Source organism: Aptenodytes patagonicus, chromosome 10 (assembly GCF_965638725.1).
Source record: "Aptenodytes patagonicus chromosome 10, bAptPat1.pri.cur, whole genome shotgun sequence".
Lineage (NCBI taxonomy): Eukaryota > Metazoa > Chordata > Aves > Sphenisciformes > Spheniscidae > Aptenodytes > Aptenodytes patagonicus.
The window spans coordinates 7224620-7247588 of NC_134958.1; the positions used below are offsets into that span (position 1 = coordinate 7224620).

Below are 22969 nucleotides of genomic sequence, written 5' to 3' on the forward strand. Positions count from 1 at the left end.
TAACAACTGTCCTCTCCAAGAGCAACTTGGTTTCTCTGGCATCGTCAGACCATCAGGGCTACAACACCACTACCCCAAGGCTTGATACTTCTGACAGGGTAGCTGTGCGATGCTGCAAAGGACAACAGGCTTTTTCCGCATCCCTGTAGGTGTTTAACTAAGCAGCAGCACCTCTGAGCCATTTAAGGTTTGCTCACAGCTAGCTACGCTGGGAAGAATTCAGTGACCTTCAGGATATTAATAGATCCAAAGTCCCTTTGTTCCTGGGGAGCGGGCAGGGGACACTTCACCATTTATGACCTGCAATTACTCTCCCACCCAACAGAAAAGGCTTTGTTGGCCGACGTCTACAACAATTACCGGGGCATGAGCGGTGTCATTTCTAACAGGGCCAGACAGGAGCGAGCATCCTGGTGTGCCACTGTCTCACTCTCCGTCTCAGTCCCTCTGTGATGTTCAGCCTGCCGAGCACTTCCCATCAATGGCGTGGAGTTGCCAAGCAACATTTGTCATGTCCCTCGGTGGGCCGCTGCTTACTGCTCTGTGGCAGCTCAGACTTTGAAGACAAGGGTTTGTTGTGAAGAGAGAAATAACTTTCCCTCTCTCTTTCTACCTCCTCTCTTCCTACGTGATGAGGTGAATAATGAATCATTCTGAATATGACAGATCAAATCCTGCATTCGGTTGCTCTGGGGTAAATCTCGTTGAAAATTGTCTTTGGGGAATAAATTCACTGCTAGATGCCAAGGACTGGAGCTGCATACCCAACACACACATCCAGAATACAGCTAGTGTTCCCGCATCATAGACATTAGAAAAAGCAGCTAGAACTGGTCAAATCATAGATAAAATTATTGGCAAATAATTTATTCAGCCATAGTCACAAAGGAATTAATCTTATCCATTATTCTCAAACACGACTCAAACAATTCCTGGAAATAGCACAGCTAAAGCCTCTTGCTTTGAGCTGCGAACCCTAAGATTTAAATTCTTATTTAAGTCCACAGCTCTTTCCCTCTTGTTATTATGTTCAACAGTGTGCTGCTGCTGTTCGCGTGCCAATGATACAAGGTTATAAGGCTTAGACAGTTCAAAATGTTCTCTCCGCATCAGTAAAGCTAAAAAGTACAAAGCAGCTTTTACAACCGAGAGCAGTTAGGCCATCTGGCGTAGTGGCTTCAGTGTGTGCTCCCTGCTCCAGGGCTCTTGGCATCTACCTGGGCGCCAGCCGCCAGTGAGAGTGTGTACTCTGATCCAGGTTTCATCTGGGATGTAGCCACTCAGATCACCGGTATTTAGTGTATTCGACTCTGGAGGAGTGAGATTAGCAGAGCAGAGGGTGGGGTTACAGAGCTGGATGGCGGGAGCTCTGAAGCAGAGCCCTACGCAGGAGAGGCTGGAGGTGAGGGTGGCAGGTGTGTTGACATAAATAGAGGTGTGTGAACAGGGAACTGAGTTTCAACAAAAAGATTTTGGGTTTTCTGAAAAAATAAATGGATTTTCCATGGTATTGTCCCAGTTATTTAAGCAAAATAATGCCCTGCAAGTGTGATTGTGGGATACCTTCTTGGGGTGGGTTTAGAGCTAGGTGTCCTGTCTGAGCTGGTTGTTTAGCTTCACTCAGAAGTTAATGAGGCAAGGAAATATCTCAGCAAATGATCCTTTCTCCATGTCTTAGGAGGGGATGTAGACCCTCTGGAGGTGTCTGTCTCTCTACATTTACTCTGTACAGAATAATTTAGACTAGATGCCTAACTTCTAGAAGGCTAACGTTCGTGGAGATGAAACCTGGCCTTCAGGAGTAATTTCTCAGTTAGTGTGCACCTACCTTACAATGATTTCATATAAACTATATTTCTTTAGTTCCTTATGAAAATTTAATGTCAGAAAGCATTGAAAGCTGTCCTAAAGCAAAGACATATGTTACTTCTGCCTCATCCTCTAAGCCAATTAGCCAATAAAAGAAGGAAATTAGATCAGCTTGACAAATCCATGTTGATTGTCTTTTACCACCTTCTTATCCTATAGCTGCTAATGAATTCTTTGTTTCATAATTTGTCGAGGTTTCTCTGTAGTCACTCAGCTTAGCTGGCTGATTTAAACTTCCTGGCTCTTCCTTTTTCCATCTTCACAAATACCCTATTTGCCCTTCTCTAGTCTGCAGAACCCTTTCAATATAGGCGAAGCTCTTGAAGTCCATTTCTAACTGTCCACAGACTGCTTTCCTTGGACAACCTGTAGGGGAATTCCCTCAGGTCCAACAGTTTGAATTCACTTACTCAACATAAGGATTCTTTAATTTACACCCCTTTGATCTGGCCTATTCTCATCCCCGAATCAGTATGACTTCTGTTATATATATCTAGTAGCAACTGTTTTGGTGATAAGCGGAGTTAAAAAGGCAATGATGATTCCAACCCTCTGTATGTGCTCTCCTTCTGTGGTACATACTGCACGCTTTCATTCCTTCTATCATATTTATAGGATTTCTTTTTCTTCCCTTGTGTGTTCCTAGCCACCTCTAGCTCATTCTGTGCCAGGACCTTTCTGATTTCATCCACACATGCTTTGGTATCATTCTGTTCTCATTCTTAGTCATCTGCTACTGCTTCAACTTTTTTAAACACTTAATTTCTCATTTCAAGGCACTAATGAGGTCTTCACACACCTTTAGTGTTTCACTTTTCTTCTATTCCTCTCCCTGCCTTAGGAGATCTTGTCATTGTACCTCCGCTCTCATCTCTAAGTCAGCGCTTGCTGGCCTGTATTCCTCTTTCCTTGACCCAACCTACCAATTCCCTGATGTTTCACAGCCAATTAATCCTTCTGCTGTTCCTACTTTCTCTTTTCCATGTGTCTGGGAAGCTGATTAACTCGTAGCTTGGTATATATACTAAGGCTTTATAGTCTTCCTGTTTAGCCCTTATAGTCCTAGCACTTGGGCAGAGACATTTCAGATGTTTACCAGACTGCTCTATTGTTCTCCCAAGTGTCTCATTTTCACCTCTATTAAATTTCCCATTTTCCCAACTCACTAACCAGCACGCTGCCTGGTTCTTGGAAGACCACTGTGCTGTCAAAAAATCCAAAGCCTTTTTGTTGACACTGCCCATGCTTTCACCTTGAGGATTTGTCTGGCCCACCCATGCCACCTTCCATGGAGACCGAAGGAAACACAACTGCCCCTGGAAAGGAGTTAGCAATGATCGCAGTGATGGGCAGTATTTTTATTTCAGCGATGGCAGATATAAGATGGAAGCAGCAACTAATCCCTCCTATTTGCCTTCTCTAAGGATATCAAATTGTGTTGTAAATACTGATGATTTAAGCCTCATTGTGACCCCTTTCACTGAAAATAAGTATTAATAACCCCACTTCAAAGATGGGGAAACAAGCACAAGAAGGGCTAAGTAACTTTTAATAGAAATGCTGAGGCAAAGGCAGGAAACCCTTGCAGATCTGTGCATGAGCTGCCAGAGCATACACTGGAAACCATTCAGGAAAAGACTTCAGTCAGGCGTTTAGGAGCAAGGGGGTAAGAAACAGGGTTGTGACTGCAATTACATCAGCTGATGAGGAGCCAACCCTCAGTGCCCAGAGTTCAGTTAGCCAAAGGCTATGGTAGTTTACCGGGACTGGAGTTATTGCCAGGGCATCCAATGGATGATTGTTTTTAGTGGTAGATTTGTCTTCTCTTCTTGCTGGTCCCTGCATGAGCTGCAAGCAGCTTGATCAAAGGCTAAAAAAGCCCCTGATGCCAAAATAGCTGCCTCGCCATCTTGCTGGAGATCTTGCTAGACTAGTAGCAGGGCACTTCTTTCTGCCTTCTCCTTTCTCTCTCACTCCCTCCTGTTCACCTCTTCATTTCTCTCCCTTCCACTTTTTTTAAAGCGAAATAAAAGAAGCAGAGCAAAGAAAAGATGAGGAAAGTAGCCTCAGACTGCTGCATCAACAATAATATGCCATGGATCTTCCAGAACCTGTCTGAGGATGTCAGTCCCTGGAGAGGAAACCTGAGGTCAGAAATGATACAGGCTTAACCATCATGAAAAGCACTCCCAAAACACAGCGCTGAACACACAATGCAGCGCTGAGGATACAGACTTGGCTGCCGTTTATGGAGTGGGGAATACAGTGGCAGATTTATTCTACAGTAGAGAGGGTTGTTTCTTGATAGCATTAATACTGACACATTATCTGGGGACGGAAGAGGATGCACAAATAGGAACAATTCTCCCATTTCTCTGCCTGTGTCTCCCCCAAGTGCCCCCTACTCCTATTCCCATCTGCTCTCTTCATCCCCCTCCCTGCACTGAGTCCCCTCCTTCCTCTCCTCTGATTTATTTCTTCTTTCTTTAGCTTTCTTCTTCATCTTTTCCCGATGCAATTACATGTACAGAGTTTTTAGTTCTCCGAGCTTTTGCATATTATCTCCAGCTGGAGCCTTGTGTCCAGCCCTCTGCCTGGAAAACCATTCAAGAGTTTTCAAACACAGGGTTAAATCCTGCTCTCCCTAAAACAGGTGTAAAAAATTCCACGCTGTGAGGACCAGGCCATGGGGCAGGATAGGCTGATAACAACCTGCAAAGAGAGACTTTTGAAATTATCCAGCACAGCTTAAAGAGGAACGGCCTAATGAACCATCACCATCACGGCACATCATTGAAGTGGAAAGTAGTGATGGCAACTACCACCACACTCCTGCACAGAATAATTCCAGTGGCCTTCTCAACTGGCAACAGCTGAAATCACTATAGAGCTAGCACCTGGGTAGTTTTACATCCCTATTTCTTCCCCTCCTTCCCCCAAAACACACACCTTCTTTCACTCACACTTTTTACTGTATTTGCCGTGAGGAATCAAAGCCTTGTTTATACCTCACATCAGAACTGAGGCTGAGAGCTGAGGATGAACAGTTTGGTCAAGAGCACATAAGAGATCTGTGGCAGAGCAAGAAATACAATATGAGCGTCCCAACTTGGCTGCTGAACAGTCGCCCACTCATGCTTTGTGTCTCTAAGTGATGGATGGGGCAGTGGATCTTGTCCAAGGACAGATAAGACAGGAGATAGCGCTATCACCTGCATCTCTGTTTTTTGGCAGAAGGAGAAAAGCAGCAGAGGAGAGGGGCTGCTGTCTTTTCCCCTCCTTAATCTGCTTCCTGCTTGCTTCAAAAACAACCCAGTGCATGGTTGTTTATTATTATTATCACTGCTATTTTCCAGAGTGCTGTAAAACCAGGGGATAGAGCACTCTGACAGCCTCATAACAAACAGCAGATAAAACTAATTAGATTTTGTTCTTCCTTTAGTTTGCTGACTTGATTCTTTTTATTTTTATTGTTTAATTATTTATTTTTAGCCCAGAGGTTTACACACACGTGTATTTCACTAGACACTGGCAAGGCATTCTTAGGATCGTCTCTGATAGGAAAGGGCTATTGTGGCCAGGCCGGCCTGAGAGCCGGCAAGAGGCTGAGACAGAGGGTGCAGTGTGAGCCCTGCTCAGTGCTGCATCTTCTACCCATGTCATGTAAGCCATGGGAGGGGAGGAAGGAGAGCACAGCTATTCACAGCCACTAAGAGAGTCAGTGAGACAAAAGGCATCAGTAAAAAAAGTTAATGTGCCTGGCAGGAGCCCAGAACTGCTTTAGCAGTGGGGACTATGCGAGTGCCTCTAGGACACCATCTCTTCTGGCCATTATGGAAATATTTGGCGTGCGTCTCAACCTGACAGCCTTGCTGACTCTTGAGGAACGGCAACGGTGGGGAGCAGGGTGACTTCCCTCTCCTCCCTCCCTTTTTCCATCGGCTGTTTCCAAATTCTTTGGGATTAGCTAGCGACAGCAAGAAAAGGCACTGGCCTCACTGCTCCGCACTTAGCAGGCTGAAGTGAGGTGACGTGCCTCAGCGCAGGGGACAATGGCTCCATTCACTGGGGAAATACCAAACCAGAATTACAAGTGTGCAAGAATAAACAAGGCTGGAGTTAATCTAAAGTTGTTTTACACTCTGTTTTATTAAAGTCAATGCACTTCCGTTCCTCTGTGCAGAGCCTAGTTCTGCTTAATTACCATGACTCAGGGAGAATTTTAATAGCGCGGAGAGAGCAGTGCACGATGGAGGCCCTCTCCTGACCTCTAGAGGTCTGTCAAAAGAAGAATAGCATCTGCTCCCCGTAGAAGTTCCTGGAAGAAATGAGGCAGCCCACAAAACTGCTTCTGCTGGAGGTTTCCAGGTGGTATTCCCGACTGGCTGGTCACCCGACCCTCTTGCTGTACTTCCTCTGCTCCCACCTTCTCAGCAGCAGGCTGAGCACCCTTGGGCTGGGTTGTTCGCCTGGTCATTGCCTTCTGCAGCATCCTCACCACTTGCTGACAAGTTGTGTGGCAAAAATGTGGGAAGCTGCCAGAGAGAAGACTTGGCCAGCCTTTTCATATTGCACAGCAGCATTTATGCAGGTGTGGTTGATGTGCACGGACACTTTGCTCCCAGCTCGGCTGCTGCACTTGGATCCCAGACACCAAAAACACCCTAAGAGCCTTTGCCATCTCTCTGCTTCCTGCAGCTCCTAGCACAGGGATCTATGAAACATTGGTACTGCTCATATACATTTGGATCCAAGCATGCATGGAAGCTACATCTCTGCTTTTATTATAATAGGACAACTCTTCTGCAGTCTATTGATTCAATGAATCACAACGAGGGCAGAGTTTTCCCACTGAACTGAATTCTCCCTAGCTTAAGAAATTCAGAATGAAACAGCTAGAAGGCTGAGACTGGCCTATAGTATTTATAGCCAAAATATTGGTGTCTCATTAAGAAAAATGTTGATTTAAGAAGTTTTTTTTCCCTTTGCAATAAGGTGTACCATTGGCAAGCCTCAGTAATCATCGTTCAGTTATTGTGGCAGGGTGTTGGTAGAGAATGCAGCATGGGAGAGAAAAGCAGCTCTGGATGTATGCATGCACATCTACACACACATATATGTACAATGGTATTTTTTTCCCTGTGTCCTGGGGATGTGCTGAATGCTGAAGATCTTACAGCATGGCCTGTGTGCTCTGCAGTCTGGACGTAGCATGGTGTGAGTTTTTTGTCATGCATACGAATGTTGGATTTTTAAGTTAACTGTGCACATATATCATTTTTATTAATAAGCTTTGAAGCAATGTTATACAAACTATTATAATGGGAACACCTGTTTTACCACTTTTATGTCCATTCCTGTGAGCCAACCTTTTATGAAAATTCAGTATTGTGTGCAACAAGCTGCACACTAAAGCAAAGAGAGCTGGACATCTGTACAGAGAACACACACCATACCTAATGAATTGGTTTGGTCTAAGAAGCTCAGCTTCTAAGGACCCAAGCCGCCTGTCTTTTGAGCAGCGTCATAAAGAAAGAGCTAGAGACACAGAGAAATCTTACGTGCTGGTGAAGACTTTAAAACACCTGGGGACTGAAAACCCAGCAGGACAGGAAGAAGCTATTTCTCCAAAGACCAAGCTCCTGCTGGAAAATATGTCTAGGTAGTTTGGGGAAAGGTGTTCAGAAATGCAGCAGAGAAAACCTCATTCTGTACCAGGAATTCTCTCCACAAACAGCATAAAGATGAGAGGATGACATGGTGCTTTTAGTCATGCATCAATATTATTAATAATAATAATCACTGTTAATGGAGGTCTTATATGCTGTAATGCTACAACACACTATACATTCGTCCTTCTCCTGGAGCCTCATAAAGTAGTGACAGAGTTGGGAGCCTCTTGCATCGTGCAATTGGTTCCATTTGTGTTCAGGGCAGTTCCCCATTTGCAGCAGCAGAGGCTAAGACACATGAGAAGTTCAGGCAATACGAGGTGTGAGATGTGGTGACGTGGGCTTCATGCTTTTGGGATGTCGGGCACACGTGTGGGTTCTCAGTCTCTGTTGGATTCTCAGGAATCGGGATCTGTGTTTGCAGGCAATTTCAGGAGAAATCTAATTTTTTTCCAGTTGGGGATCAAAGGAGAAATTGTTCTGACTCCGTTATGGGAGTCACTGGTAGAACATGTCCTATATATAACCTACCAGTAACGTCTTCTACTGTATTACTGTCTGGTACAATGGGGTCCTGTTCCATGAACTAGGTTTCCTTAGTGGTATCATAGTAAAACTAACAAAGAATAATCAGTCACAGGACTGATGCTTGGGATAAATGCACTCTTGGATATTGCCACCATCACTAATCTATTGACAGAATATTGGGGACCCCTGGCTACCTCAAGAGAACATGTTTTTCTCCTTAAAATGCTGCAAATCCCTCTCACTCCCAATAGCTTTAAAAAGTAGCTCTAGTTCCCCAGGATGAACTGTTGTATCTGTACTCTCTTAGCTCGAAGGATGTCTCACAGAGAAAATATAATTTCATAGCATCTGTGAAACAAATTCTACACTTGGGCCCACCAGTTCAAGCATGAAGTGACTCAACTGAGATTACGCTGGACTAGTTCATTCCAGTGCAGCAAAGAGGTGAATTCAGCCCAGGTTTCCAGAGGACCACTCTGTATTGTCACGGGTACTTTCCTTGGTATGGCACACTGGATTTCCCACCCTGTTGCTGAGATATGACAGCTCAGAAGCATGCACAGCCTGACCCAACCTGTTGAACACACCGTAAAATTTCTGATCAGACAGAAATCAGATACGTGCTCTACAGCTCAAGAGAAATGAATGGCAATGAAGAGCTCTGGCCAAAGGCAACAGTAACTGTCACTCTTCCAGGCAAAGGCTGCTTCCCATAATAAGAGCCTAAAGTTGGAAAAGGACAATCATCTCTGGTTCCTTGGTCTCAGAAGACCATTCCTCAGGTCAATCTGTATGAAACCACATACTAGAGGCAGCCGTGAAACTGGGGTTTAGGTTTAGGAATGGATGGTGTTCTCACATAGTACCATCTGGGCCAGTGGCCCCTCGCTCTGCCTTGTGTACAAAGCGCGAGGAGTCATTCTCAATATATACATATATGTATACAAATTACACAAACGTACAGTCAACTTTCTATTCAGAACTGGAGCAACACATCTGGGAAGGATGCTGAAGCTGGCAAACAGGCAAACATGAGCAGTAACCCATCTGCTTACTGCTCTGCAAGTCAAAGCCTCGTTCACGCAGGGCTGCTCTCAAACCCACTGTACACCCCAAGTGCTGTTGAACGCAGAGGGAGAGCTGTACTGTTGGATGCTGGTTGGCTGGAAATGTAGAGCTCCCTGAGAGCCTTGGAGCTGCATGTCTGTCCTGTAGTCACTCCCTCATCTTCTGTCTCTCCTTCCACCCATGAGAGGCACTCCTGGATCTCTTGGTCTAGCCCCGAGAAGTCCCCTTCACCATCAGAGCAACTGTCAGTATTATAATCAATTTCTTCCACGCAAGGAGGTTCATCCTCAGTCTCTAGGCTGCTGTTGCTGCAGTTTCTGCAGAAAAATCAGAAGAGAGACTGGTCGTCATCAAAGGAGGGTGTGTTCTGTAGGGGTAAGCGCAAGTAACAGGGAAATGTGCTTCTTGGGTTCAATCCTGGCCCTGCTAATAAGGCATGAAGTGGCTCTAAGCAAGATCCTGTATGTCTTTGTGTCTGTTTCACCATCTGTAAAATGAAGTGTGATACTTTCCTACCTCACAGGAGAAATGATTATTGTTATCACTCTTATTGCTATTGCTTATACAGAAACGAAGTGCTTTATATACAGACAACACCATTCTTGCCTTGAGGCACTTACAAGGTTATAGAAGCTGAAATACAGTAGAGGAGGAGGTATTCAGTTTCCAGAAAGTTGCTGGTTTAATCATCATCCACCTCACTGTAGTTCCACATTTAGTGTAAGACCTAATTAATTCAGGTGGTTGAAGTGCTTTGGCATCTTTTCCTCCTGTTCTGTGCAAGCTCAGAGCACTGTTAACAAGAGGGACCGCAAACAAAAAACGGAAGCTCTTGGGTCTCCTTTGAGCACACTGGCTCCAAGGAGGGCAGAAATACCAGGAGTGCTTGTGTTTTGGAAGGAGCATGAAAAGCCTTTGACAGCATGACTTCCCGAGGAAGGGCCAAATTCAGAGGCAAGTCTGAATGGCTGAGGAGAGACTGTAAACGGATGTCACAGCTACCTCATTTGGATCTCAGAAGGGTAGGTTACACCACCTTAGCCCCCTGCCATTTACTTACAGGAATGGTCATAGGCTTTCTTTACGTGTCCACTTTCAATACATATCGTATTAGGTTAGCCTAATGCAATATTTACAGCAGAATTGTAACCACTAAACTAGATGGTTCTGGGCGATAGGGTCTTTCTCCTACCTAGCCGCCTAGCTCCCATTTGGCCCTTAGCCCAAGAGGGCAGCTGGGTAATTTTTTGAGACCAGAAAGAAGCCTGTAGTTTCAATGCTGCCTGGGCCAGAGTCTGGATGAATCAGGGGGACAGATACTGTGTTTTTCACCTCCAGGTCAATGTTTTCAATCAGTCTCAAAGCAGGGGAATGTATTGCTTTGGGGGACTGGGAAAGGAATAATAATTTTCCGCCACTGGGCCAGAGTTTCTAATTTGTCCCAAGCTGGGAAAAATGAATGGCTTGGCAGATGGAGCATACACAGCTTTAATGTGTGGTCTACTCATTTACATGTCAGTACCCGGAATAATCTTCCAGCTCTCAGCTGTTTCACAGCAGTGCCAGCATCTGAGGTTTCAGAACATACCAAAGGTGTAAAGTATTGCTTTTGGATGTATTGATCCTTTCTCTCTTCTGCACTCCAAAAAAGGCGTAAGATTTTCCTAGCTTTGAGACTCCAGATCCTAACTGTATACAGACTACTCTGCAAGCAGAAACAAGCAGTGTCAACCCACTTCTTCTCTGGCTGCTCTCTGGCTTAGTTTACTTCAAAGGCCTGGTATAAAGGATTCTCTGAAAGCTTAATAGAGCAGTACAGCTTAAAAATAAATAAAAGAATAATTATGCACTTTTACAGTTTCTGGCTCCACTTCAGTCTGCTCAGAAATCTGGGTCAGGAAGAACTCATACTGAAATTGAGTACGTGACATGAAACAAAACAAACAAACCAGGACAATCCTCCCAGTACAAACAACAACAAGCAGTGGTCTCTACTGAGTCTGACCAGTGGGTTTGATTTCTTCTTTTTTTTTTTTTGTATGCAGGCATGGCATGAATTACCATGATACCAAATACCTATGATAATGTTCAAAGCTGCCTAAACTCAGGGGAACCAGATTTTTCATTTATAAGCTCTGCTCTTGTGGCTTTGCAATCAAAAAGAACCAAAGCGTATCTACTTTCAATATTGCTCTTGTATGTTTGGGAGGAGCTGCTAATGCCATTGGGACAAAGCATAGCTGCCACCCAACTCACTGATATTTTACAGATGGAATTATTCAGTTTGCAACCCAGGAACTGAAGGTCAAACATTTGCATTACCAGGATAACAATTTAAAAAAAAATAAATCCCTATTATTACTTAAAGCTGGGAAACCAAGTAAGAAAGGACCTTCTGACTTTTTTGATAACTTAAATGATTTTAGGACTGGTTTTCTGACAAAAAGGGGAAAATGACTTCTAGTGCAAAAGCATTTTACTATGGAAGGGAAATCTGGAAGACAACAATCAGAGAATGAGAAAGAAAAACACACAAACCTGCCATTTCCTTACATTGAAAACTGAAGGGACAGTCTTTATGAAGCAAGCGTTTATGCATAAAACCTTTACAACGGACTTCAAAAGCTCTCCCTTCCAAGATGGGTGCTGTCATGTTGCCCACATACATAGTACACAAAACACCAAGACTGTGACAATTCAATACTTGGGCAGATACATTACAGGGAGATGTTCCCCACAAGTGAGGATGTGCCTAGACCATGTTTAGAGGTCAGGAAAGAAGATTTTCTTCCTAGTTTGTTCTGCCCTTTGTTCCTTTGCTATGACAGTGAACGAGCAAGCCAATTAGCACTGGCTTTAGTAGTGGTTTCTCCAATATGGATTGATACCCGCTGGATCAGTGCCACCGCCACAAATCACATAATGAGCTACCAAGCAGCAAATAGATGGTACCAACTTCCTCTCGCTGCCAATGCAGGATGTAATCACACTGGTGACTTGAAAGTTGAAAGGCTCTTTATCACACTACCAAACTCTACAAAGAAGCTACATCTCTTTACTATGTGGAATCTTCCATCCCAATAATTCTTTCTGCTGCGGGAAGATTTAAAACACGTAGCAAAGCGATACAAATGGGCTAGTTCAAACCAGCAGGTTAGAGGTTCTTCTGAAAGAGGAGAGGTGGCAGCATGCGGCATGCTGGGGAGCCAGCTAGAGTCCCACTAATGAAGCTGCCAAAGTCATTACATGCTGCTTCTCCACATCACAAAGACCAGCTCCTTTAGGAGAGAATGCAAATGCTGAAACACGGTAATAAGCAGAAATGCCAACATCTAGACTATTGCATACCATTGCAGAAGGTGTGCCTTTCGTTCTTTTCCGACAGAAAGTTGTGGGGTTTTTTGTTAGGGGCATGTTCTTGATATTTTTGTTTGTTTGTTTGTTTTTTAAATCTGTTTTATAAAAGCTGCAAAAGAATTCCCCCCCAAAAAAAACTAAAGAGAAAAACCCCAGGGACATGAGACAGATTTACCAAAGAATAATGATGTTGTCTTACAGAAGGTAAACAATGAGGAAAACCAATGACATTACATTAGAGAACTCCAAGACAAATATAGTCTATGAATACCACTGAACGTGAACGCAGTACAGAAGAGGGGGAGGGAAGGCTGATAATATATCTACGGCCAACAGTCCCCCAGCTATCACAATAAAACATGTACACACGTTGGTTGATCTACTAATTCAAAACCTACAGCCTTGTAGCCCTCATGTATTCCGGCCGATGGGAACCACAACAGCAATTTGCAACTTTATGATGTGACAAATAGAATTTCTTTGTTTTCATTTTTAATTTGCATATTTATTGAGATATGACTGGATCTTAATTAGTTCTCCTTTTGTATGTGTGTATGTGTGTTTGCTTGGTTTTGGAAAGCAAGCAAGCTTTGGTACCCTGTAGAATGATTTTGGTTTTTTGCTGACTTAACATGAGGAGAAGGAGAAGGGAGCCCCGTTCCTCCTTACACGTCAGCATAACTGGGGCTTTCTGGTATGACTGAAAAACAGTTCTTTCAGGTCCTCCCTGCAAACCCCTCATTCGAAGTCAGCCTACCTGTTAGGTCACAGCTGGACAGAAACCTTGCAAGTCAGCTGTCCTGCTGAACTGCACATAAGAAAAGACAGTCTATAGTTGTGATTGATAAACTGTAGCTACATGCTGTACATGGGGATGATCTCTGCTCCATACATAATTCTCCTTCACTTGTGCATACACTTCTAGGGAATGGAGAAAAACTAGAGATGTCCTAAGTAATTTCTTGGATTTTTCACTCATTTTTTGCTTGTGTGGCAGGTCACTCGCTCTCTGTATATTCTACTGACTGGCTCAAAATAGAATGTGTTTTATTTTTTTCTGCTGGAAAGAACAGGCACTGACAACTGTCCCCCTTAGGGAATCTGTGACTATTGTTCAGGGTTGCTGCTTGACCTTCACTTGACAGGCCTCGCAGTTGCAGTGCGTTAGAGAAGGAAATGGAGCATTTACTTTTTTTTCATATTGCTCCTCTCACTCTTGTGAAATTTGCTGCAGTCTTGCCAGAGCGAAGCTAGGAAGTGAGTGGTTAAATGCTTCACACAAAAAGGAGGAAAAAGTTAAGTCTGGGGACCGCCACTGGTCATGGACATATCAATGACTCCCCATGAAGAATGTATCAACAAACAAGCAAATATGTCTTCATCTTCTGTCTGCAGTGAAAAATAACATCCCAGTAGCTGCATAATCACCCTGTCTGTAACCCTATTTTCTCCTTTTCCTAAACCTTCTCTCCATCATGCTATGTCCCAATCCTTTGGAAGCTGCCCAATGCAGGGATACGGCTGTGTATAAGGAGCCAAGCGCGTCTCTGATACAGTTCATAGACTAAATAAGGCAGGAAACGGCTTTCTTGAAATTTTTCAAGATATCAGACATTCACTGTGAGAAAACAGAAAAAAGATTTATGTCCGACCTAAACAGGCCAAGTTCTCAGCAATTACAACATTCACCTGAAAGAAGAGTGCGCTTTTTCTCCACTCAAGTAGGGACTGGAGACCCCAGCAAGTTCCCTGACCACAGTTACCACCTGCGCAGAAGAGGAATCTCTCATTCTTTTCCAACACAGTTTTGCCAATTGTATGAACAGTTATATACATGCTGGTAAGTAAAGTGTTCTGTAGCATTTAAAGATACGCTGCCCTTTCTGCAGTGAATTGGGATTGCCTTACCCTTCTTTTTTTTGACATTAAAATTCCACCTATGTCACTGAATCAAAAAGGGTGTGTGGTCTTGCACAGTTTTGCTTTTGAGGAATCCATATATTTTATTAAAAGTATTTTACAGGAACACTGCTTCTGAAGTCTGGTAATGAATCTAAAATGAATCTTAAGCAGATGCATTTGCAGTTATCCCAGAGTACAATTCTGCTTTTAATAGCTTCATAAAGTAGTATTTTAGGACATAAATGAAACAACTACGATGCTTTTAGGTAATTACACCTGTAAGAATTACACTACAGCAACAAGATGCCAACAAAGAAGGGCTTTAGTCTGCCCTTAGTGTCTTGATTCACTTGCTCCAAGGTGTGGTGCACACCTTGTAATGACTTTCCAATTTGATCTCTGCAATTCAGGAGCTCCCCAGACAGCAGCCTGGCTTCCCCTCCTGCCTGAGAAAAGCCAGACAAGGCTCTATTTAGTCCCTGACCTCGCCAAGGGAGGGAATCAGCTATGCACTGATGCAAGATGGCTCCAGCGTAAAGAACTATTGCATTTGCCTTCTTTGTTGCTACACAGTAAACAATAGTTATATGAACTTTGTAGGCTCCCATGAGATTTCCCTTTCTAAAGACTCTTTGCCAAGGACTTTTACATCTTACAACATCTCCTGAGACAACGCTTGCTAAGCCCTAGGCAACACCAGGTGCCCTGGCTTTCAGCCCACCATGGCCCATCCTTTCACGAACAATATGAACATAATTAAACACTGCCTTGAATGCTGTTTGCTATGGCTAAGAGATGTTTGGTCTCCTTTTGAGTGTAGGTTGTTGTTGTTTTTTTTTTTCTTCCTGCTGCAAATAGCCAAGAGAAAGGTGTAATTCATGGCTAAGACTCGTACTAATTAGTTTTTCAGGAGTTCCCAGGGTAATTGTAGGCTGTAATAATTATAATTGATTTGCCCAGATTAAAAATGGATGTCTGGTGCACCAGTTAGATAAGTAAGGAGCAAGTGGGGCTTTATCATTTAGAGAGAAGGGAAGACAACTTGTAAATAAAGGGAGAGCATGAAGAGCAAGAAACAGACTGACTCCTGGCCAATACTGTCCCCTAATGTTCATTCAGGCTTGCAACAATTTAGCCCTGGACAGCATTTTACTTGCATCTAGCAGAAGCTCTCTTAGTCTTCTCAGGAATGACTTTCCATTCTCCTTACTGGTGAGAAGATGGTTGATGACTGCTGTAAGAGCAGAGGAGATGTTGAGTACACACCTCTCATTACACGTGGTTGGGAAATTGAAAAGCTTTGTATGAATACGAAGAGCTGCATTTGATTGAATTACATCACGTCATTGGTACAGCTTTGATCCTTCTGTGAAAGACGAGTTTGTTTAGAGGACAAGCAGGCATTTTTCTCCCATTTGAAGGGTACTAGCTTGACATTACATGGCATTCCTGGATTCCAGATATCTCAGCTCAAATCCAGGCGTGTTTCTAATGCTAACCAGTAAAACTCACATGTGCTGGTGTTTAGACTTGCAGGATGGAAAAGCTGGTGAGAAGCCAAAGGCTGTGGATTAAGTCTTATGAACAATCATTAATTTCTTCCTAATGGGGAAGCAATCTATGTATCAGCACAGCGCTAACGTTGCATCTTTAGCATTCTTATAGCTGTAGGCTTGTAAGCATTAATAAAACCCACTGACTTGAACAGATACAAGTCAGCCACAAAATGGAGCTATGACAGTTGGTGCAGACGCCAGATAAACACGGGAAATAAAACATGGGCGACAAAAAATAGATGGGATAATATCCATCCACCAGGCAGCACTGTCAGTGGCTTGGATTTCACTCTGAGTTTAAGAGTCAAAAGAAATGCTTCCAAACCAGATAACATTTTGGCTTTCTACGGCTTAAGCTTCCTGAGAAATATGAGCAGTCAAGTCCTCCTGTATGGGAAGGTATTTACTAAGACTACCGGAACTCATTAGGACACTGAATAATGTAAGAGTTGCTCAAAATATGATTTTGAAAGTGTTTGGGAGCTTTTCTCACAGTGTCTCTACTTCAAGCAATTTCTTTTCAATATGATAATCATGTTATTGATGATACTTAGCAGTCTAGCCACAGTAATACAGGAAGATTATTGGAATCCTTGCAATTGCTTTTGGGTGCTTCCAGTAATTGAGATATTGGCACTGTAGGGGGATAGGAATGTGGAAAGGTTTTGGCTTAGATGCTGAAAATTTGTACTGCTGAGGATAAATAGTGTAAAGGCATGCGGGTTCTCCTGGGTTCTTTTTTCCCTTGGTGCTGTTTCATATAATTCCACTGACTTCATCCAAGTTTTGTAATTGGTTCTATATATTTAATTTCAAAAGTCCAAGTTCCATATGTATATATCCCTTAGTTCTCTCTGAGCGACTTAAAGGATTTGGGGTTTTTGAAAGCAAAATGTTTTAAGATGGCCAAGATACGTTTAGACTGTGTTTTAGTTACATATCTGTTTTATGTACAGGGTATTTTTTGGGTCAGATAACCATGCATACAAATATTTACTTGCACACCAGATGACAGATAGACATCTTACTACCTGACTTAACTAACAACTGCTGTAAATGACTAAATACCAACCACTATACCCCTTGGAGGAGAAAGCAACCTCTTGGTTGCTAGTTTTTCTTCTTGAAAATCTATTTTTAGCTGATAACCACTCTGAGGTTTCAGAGAATCTGTCTATCTATGACAGATGTGTGTGTATGTATGTGTGTGTATATGTAAATATGTAAATATGTCTATACAAGCACACAAAGTAGATCACTATCCCTTATCCATCTTTCCTCACAGATAGATAAATAATAGATACATGTTTATGTATATATGTGAACGCTCAGACACCCAAACACCTACACATCCCCACAATTACATGGTTTACTCTGTATTCAGAGCACAGTTTTCATTACAAGACATAGGAGGTCTCAGGAGATACTCCTACAGCTAGCTGAGAGATAACAATAGGTGATCACTGAACCTTGATGCTATTGCATTCAGGTGGAAGCAACCTCAGGGAAGGAGTGGGCTGCTGACCAGGGCAAAACAGTTCTTTGACTCTAGTCTTCAGGTGAGTGTTGACAAAGCAGCACGTCACCTGAAGGGGGACTTAGACTATTTGGATAGGACTTGAGATATATTAGGACGGTCAGCAGGCAGGCAGAAATGGTTGCCTAAACCATAAAGTGTTATCATCAGCTATTTGAGAGCTTAAACTAGAAGCTAAAAGCAAGACTGTGTGGCAAAAGTTAAGAATTTGGGTTCTCAGTAGGGAAATATAGACATATACCTTATTCCGCATGAACCTGACTCATTTTTGTACCTTTTAAAGTAAGGAATGACTGTTTTGGAAACCCTCTGCGTAGTTCTTTTTTCTTTCACAGTCACGTGTCTACAAATGGGTAAACAATGACTGGGACTAAAAGTATTGAGCTCTGGTAAAAATAATGATGCTGGTTCTGGAGTATCCAGATAGGGGAGAGGGTATGGCACTATGTGGGGGTTTAACAGCTGGTTTACCACGGGATTCTGCTTTTAAGGAAAGCCTTCAGGCAAATCTGAGCTTAAGGGTCACAGAAAACAGTTTCTGGAGCATAATGAAAACAATTAATTTAAGGCCAACATGATGGCAAAGCACTGATGCCTAAGAAGTTCCAGCTGATGGACATCAGTCAACATGGCCACCTCTCAAAGTTACTTCATCTCTACAAGGTCCTATGTTATCACAGATTTCTTGGAATAAATCCAACACAAATCTGCAAAATCATAATCCCCCTAAAAGTTATGCATCTCATTCCAGGGATGTTCATCATAACTGATCTGAGAAACTTCCTGCAGCGTAAAAAGTTCTGAGACTAATACATAATTTTTGTTCTCTCATCCTTTCCTCTGGAGAATAAGTGTGTTTAGTCACTATCATAATTAGGAAAGAGAGAGAGAGATTCTGTGTGCGTGTACCCATAAGAATAAAGCGCAGAGAAGGCAAGGTCAAAGAAATCTATCTTGCCTTTAAAGCAAATTGAAGTGGGGTTTATAGCAGAACCATCTGACGAAGTATGTGTGATCATAGATAACCGATAATAGACCCAGGTTAAAATTTCAGCCTCTGCCCTCATCCTAAATCTTTTCTCAGACATAATGAGATTCAGATAAACCAAATTGGAACACTCGTGTTCAATATATTTCAAAACATTCTGATCAATTATGTTTTTAACACCGCATGGAACCAAATCCAAAACCTTGCTTAACCTCACTCATTACACAGCTGATTTGCATATGCTTTGGACTCCATTAAGGACAACAAAAAAATGTCAGCTACAGCATGTAAGTGGCAACTCTTGCTAATTCCTTGATCTTGCCAAAGCCCTACCAGATGTTTCATGAAGAAAAGCAAATATCTCATTATGCTCTCCCTGCCTCCTAAAATTTGTCTGTCAGGAATTGCAAGGATGAATGGTTTTTAGTGGTTTAGCACACAAGAAAAACAACAGGCATGGAGGGCTGACACAAACATGAAGCATCACCTTCATCCTGCTTCAGAACTCAAAGAGGGCTTAAAGGGATTCTTCGAGCCAGAAGGACCTACCAGCCAGGAACGTATGACCCCCAGTAAACAGAGGAAAGAGGAAAAACAACCACCATTTGCTGTGATCGAAGGAGACGGCATCACCTTGCAAAAAGAGCATAGTAAAGCACACGTATAAAAGTTGCCGTTGCTGTTTTTTGTACAAGAGATCTCCTAATACTTTTCTGTGTTCCTGTTGTAGGTATTTAACAATGTTTCACCTGTGTAACAGTGAGATGCTGTTTTCAAATGAATCCATTTGTAGCTTGTAGCATCTATCAATTCCCAGCAGGGAACAATTTTTAAAATCACTGTTAACGTGAGTATTTCCTGAATATTTTATAAAAATCAATTTTCAAATGCCTGCCAAAATGTTCTATGTGTTTTATCTGAAGGTTGCAATTACATTTTCTTACTTTTTCTCTATGTGAATATGTGTGTGTGTGTTTATATATGCATATATAAATTCCCACTAAAATTCTTCAAAGAATACTAACACATCACAGAAGCAAGCATATTCTGAGTGAAAGCTGAAGCAATGTAAACTGACAAAAGTATTCATTTAGTCAAAATAAGACATGTATTTGGATGGATGGGGCAAATTAGAGCACAGCTTGCAGAGCAGTGAAACAACCACTTCATAGAGAACCACCCTGAGCATTTAACGTCACTCCCTGATTTACAACCAAAAATGATAAAAGGTCAGTTCTTGTGTGCAGAGTAAGTGACTGAAAAGATATGTCAGGCTGTGCATCGAGGGAAAATTGAATCATGGAGTTAAAACCCTTGTGTTTGAAAGACACGGGTTCTACACTCGGTGGGCTTGCAGTCACTTTGAGCAAACTGCTTTTCTCTCTTTGCCCCAATTCCCCTATAACATGGACACAGAAGGCTCCATCGCTCTACCTGTCCGGCAAGCTTATGGCACGGTGGCAGAGCCAGGGTGTGTCTGAAGCCCTCCATCACCTGTCTAGCCTGAATGAGGGTGCAAAGCTGTTTAATTGCTTCTTCTGTGTAAGTGCCTTTCTCTCTACTGAAAGCACTAAGAAAATAGGTGCTTAATAACCTTGGTGGGTCTGGTCCAAAACCTCCTCTCAGCAAACCAAGACTTCAGTAAGGAAAACAGCAAATTTCCAGATCCATTAGGGAAAGAAGAGAGTGTTCATGATTCTGCCAGGCAGGACTGTAGAGTTTAGCTGGAGGAATGATGAGGATGTAGGACTCCTGCTGACACCAGGAGGAGAGAGAGGTGCTCAGTAATACCAAGAATTAGCTGCCAGGTCATATTTCAAAGAGAAACATTGTAATTCTTGCAGTACTGAAAAAAACTGAAGTCATAAAAGCAAAGGGGAGATTATTCAGATGGGAAAGAAACCGTCGCAAGCTGCCAGATTTTCTGTACCCAGTCTGGCCTCTGATTTTAAGCTGTCCAGCTAGCCTGTCTAGCAGAAAAAGCCAGCCATCCAGCTCGAGGAAACAAAGGCTGAGGACTTGTGCATGCCCGTTCCACTGGACCTGAAAACCTCATTAGTCAGGAAGTCTTGTATTTCCTGGCATTTGCCTTTGCATTTATGTTTTCCTAGCTCCTCATTTTGTCTCTTTGCTTCAGGAAGCTGCTTATTGCACCAAAATAAAGTCACATCTGCTCTTCTCATGGTGGATTCTGTCTTGCAGGAACTGAAACACCAGGAAGAGACCAGATCTTGAGTACTTCTGGCTCACGAATTGTCCCCCAAGGCATTGAAAAAGCCCCACAAAATTATATTTGCCAGTACAAACAGCACAAATCCAAGTGCTAGAATATACATACACACTTTACAGAGGGAATGCATTTGGGAAGGTTATATTCATGAATGCACACAGAGTTCCTGACTGGTGTGAGCTGTGATAGAATCTCTTTTCTTTCCTTCTTCTCTGTCAAATCATGTAGGCGTCATTTTCTCCACAGACCTTTTTGCTGCACCAGCTTTACATAGGTACCCCTGCGATAACAGTCCTAGTGTCAGTAACACACAACCCCTTAAAAAAGCAGCGTGTGCTGCTGAAGAACCCAGGCTCTCGGAATGGTGGAGATAATAGGATGGTAGAGCAGGTGCAGCCAAGTCAGACTGCTGCTGACTTTACCCTGAGTTTGCCAAGCTTACGCTGGACTTTCTCCTTTTCTGCACAGCCAACCTGCAGACAAACCGTGTCAAATTTAATGGTGCATGATACAGGCAATTCAGTATCAAGGAGAAAAAAAGCATCTCTGAGGCAAGATGGGTTATCAGCTTAGCTCAAAAAGCAGCCTATCAAGAAACACTGCCAAGGCGATTTCAGAAATCTACAATTTAGATGTTACCTGAAGCCTAAAACTTTGAAAACTTCATACTTCTCCCAAGCAGACTAGCAAAGCCCAAGAGGATCAGACCAGGTATCAGTCCAGATGACAAAGTAATACACTTAGTGTATATGAAGTGCTGTACACATGAAAGGTATAGGAAGGATGGCAACATTATACGGTTTTATCTTGCAAGGAATCAAAGCTGTTATTACACAGCAGTTTTCTCAGGGCTATTACACGCCATTGCTTACCCACCAATCAGCTTACCTTTCTGGGCTTCCCAACAATATGAATCACTTTTAAATAACAATGCATTTACTTTACATACAAGCTTTGCAGCCTGAAGCACCCCATACTGTTTTCTGAGAGCAAGGGAAGCAGTCTGATGATTTATCAGGAAAAGGTCTGCTGATGTGCATGGAACTGCACCGGCATGTCCCAGCAGAGCAGCTGAACTCCTGAACAGCATCATTCACCACTAATTTTGCAGCCATTTCTGAGGCAGGGAACACCACCGCTTTAAATCTTGTCATTTTTAGAATGGGAAGCAAAGAATTCCAAATTCAGCGAACAGCCAGTGGAACAATTTTAAAGAATGCAACATAGAAGAAATATGGCCTTTGTCAGAACTTGGCAAAGGTACAAGACCTAGATCCTTAATTCTTAATAGAGTATTTCTTAGTTTGCCAGTAAGTAAGGATTGCTGTGCAATGACAATCATTTGATCATAACTACAACAGCAGCGAGAGCCTATGGCGCTTTTCACGTCAGCCTTACACACTTACTCCACAGATGGGCACTATGGCAAGGCACGGTGCAAATTGCAGGCAATGCTGGAGGAGTGGTGCCTGCTTGTGTAGTTCTGGGAAAGCATGGGGCTCGGGAAGTGGCAAAGCAAGGTCAGAGAGGCTGTGTACACTGATCCAGGGTATCCCTTAGGCAGCCTTTTCCAGCTGTGCTCCTAGCAACAGGTCTCAGTGAAAGGGGGCACAGATCCTGCTGGTTGCCTTTCTGTAACGCACATGTATTTGCTGTAACTGTCTCCTACGAGTTTAGGAGAAAAAAAAAAGCACAGAATTAAATACACTCACACAATTAGGGTCATATTAACCTAAGCTGCTGAGGGTGAATTCATTAAGCAAAATGGGTAAATTATATGTCCAAAGATCTGTGATGACAAAGGAGCAAAGCCAGGCACCACAAACCAATAGCTCTAGCTTCAGAGATGCTTCCTTCCACCTTCTCGTGTTGTTCTAGACATTTCCAATGCAAGAGAAGTCCACAGGGAGACAATCAAGGAAGAAGAAAATTTCCTGAGCTGTCTATTCCCTTGCTGCATTCAAGGTCTGCTCCCACAGAAGCTTGGCACACCCTTCTCCCACGCTACTCCCTATAGTCAGGAAATGCCTAACATTTCACTTCTTACAGAGGGTCTCCTTGGAGATGGATTAACCTAACACCCCTTAAACTCAGACCTATCAATTTCCTCTGTTGGAGACTTTGGATTTAGATATCTTTGCTGTACTGGAAAATATCCACTGATAACAAGCAATTATTATTACAAGATATATCCTTGGAGATAGAAACTGGCTGCTAGGAAAGACTGAAATGAAGGGGAGAGGGGAAAACCAAAAATACTAT

The 22969-nt window shown here is 42.9% G+C and overlaps 1 protein-coding gene across 1 annotated transcript in view; it reads right to left on the bottom strand.

Annotated features, from left to right (window-relative positions):
- Window positions 1-5994: 5994 nt before the first annotated feature.
- Window positions 5995-22969, bottom strand: part of AGBL1 (AGBL carboxypeptidase 1) — a 280171-nt gene continuing 263196 nt past the window's right edge. The window contains exon 23 of the mRNA XM_076348666.1: window positions 5995-9454. Within this exon, the coding sequence (XP_076204781.1) occupies window positions 9148-9454 (307 nt within the window). The 3' untranslated portion in view covers window positions 5995-9147. The remainder of the gene's footprint in view (window positions 9455-22969) is intronic.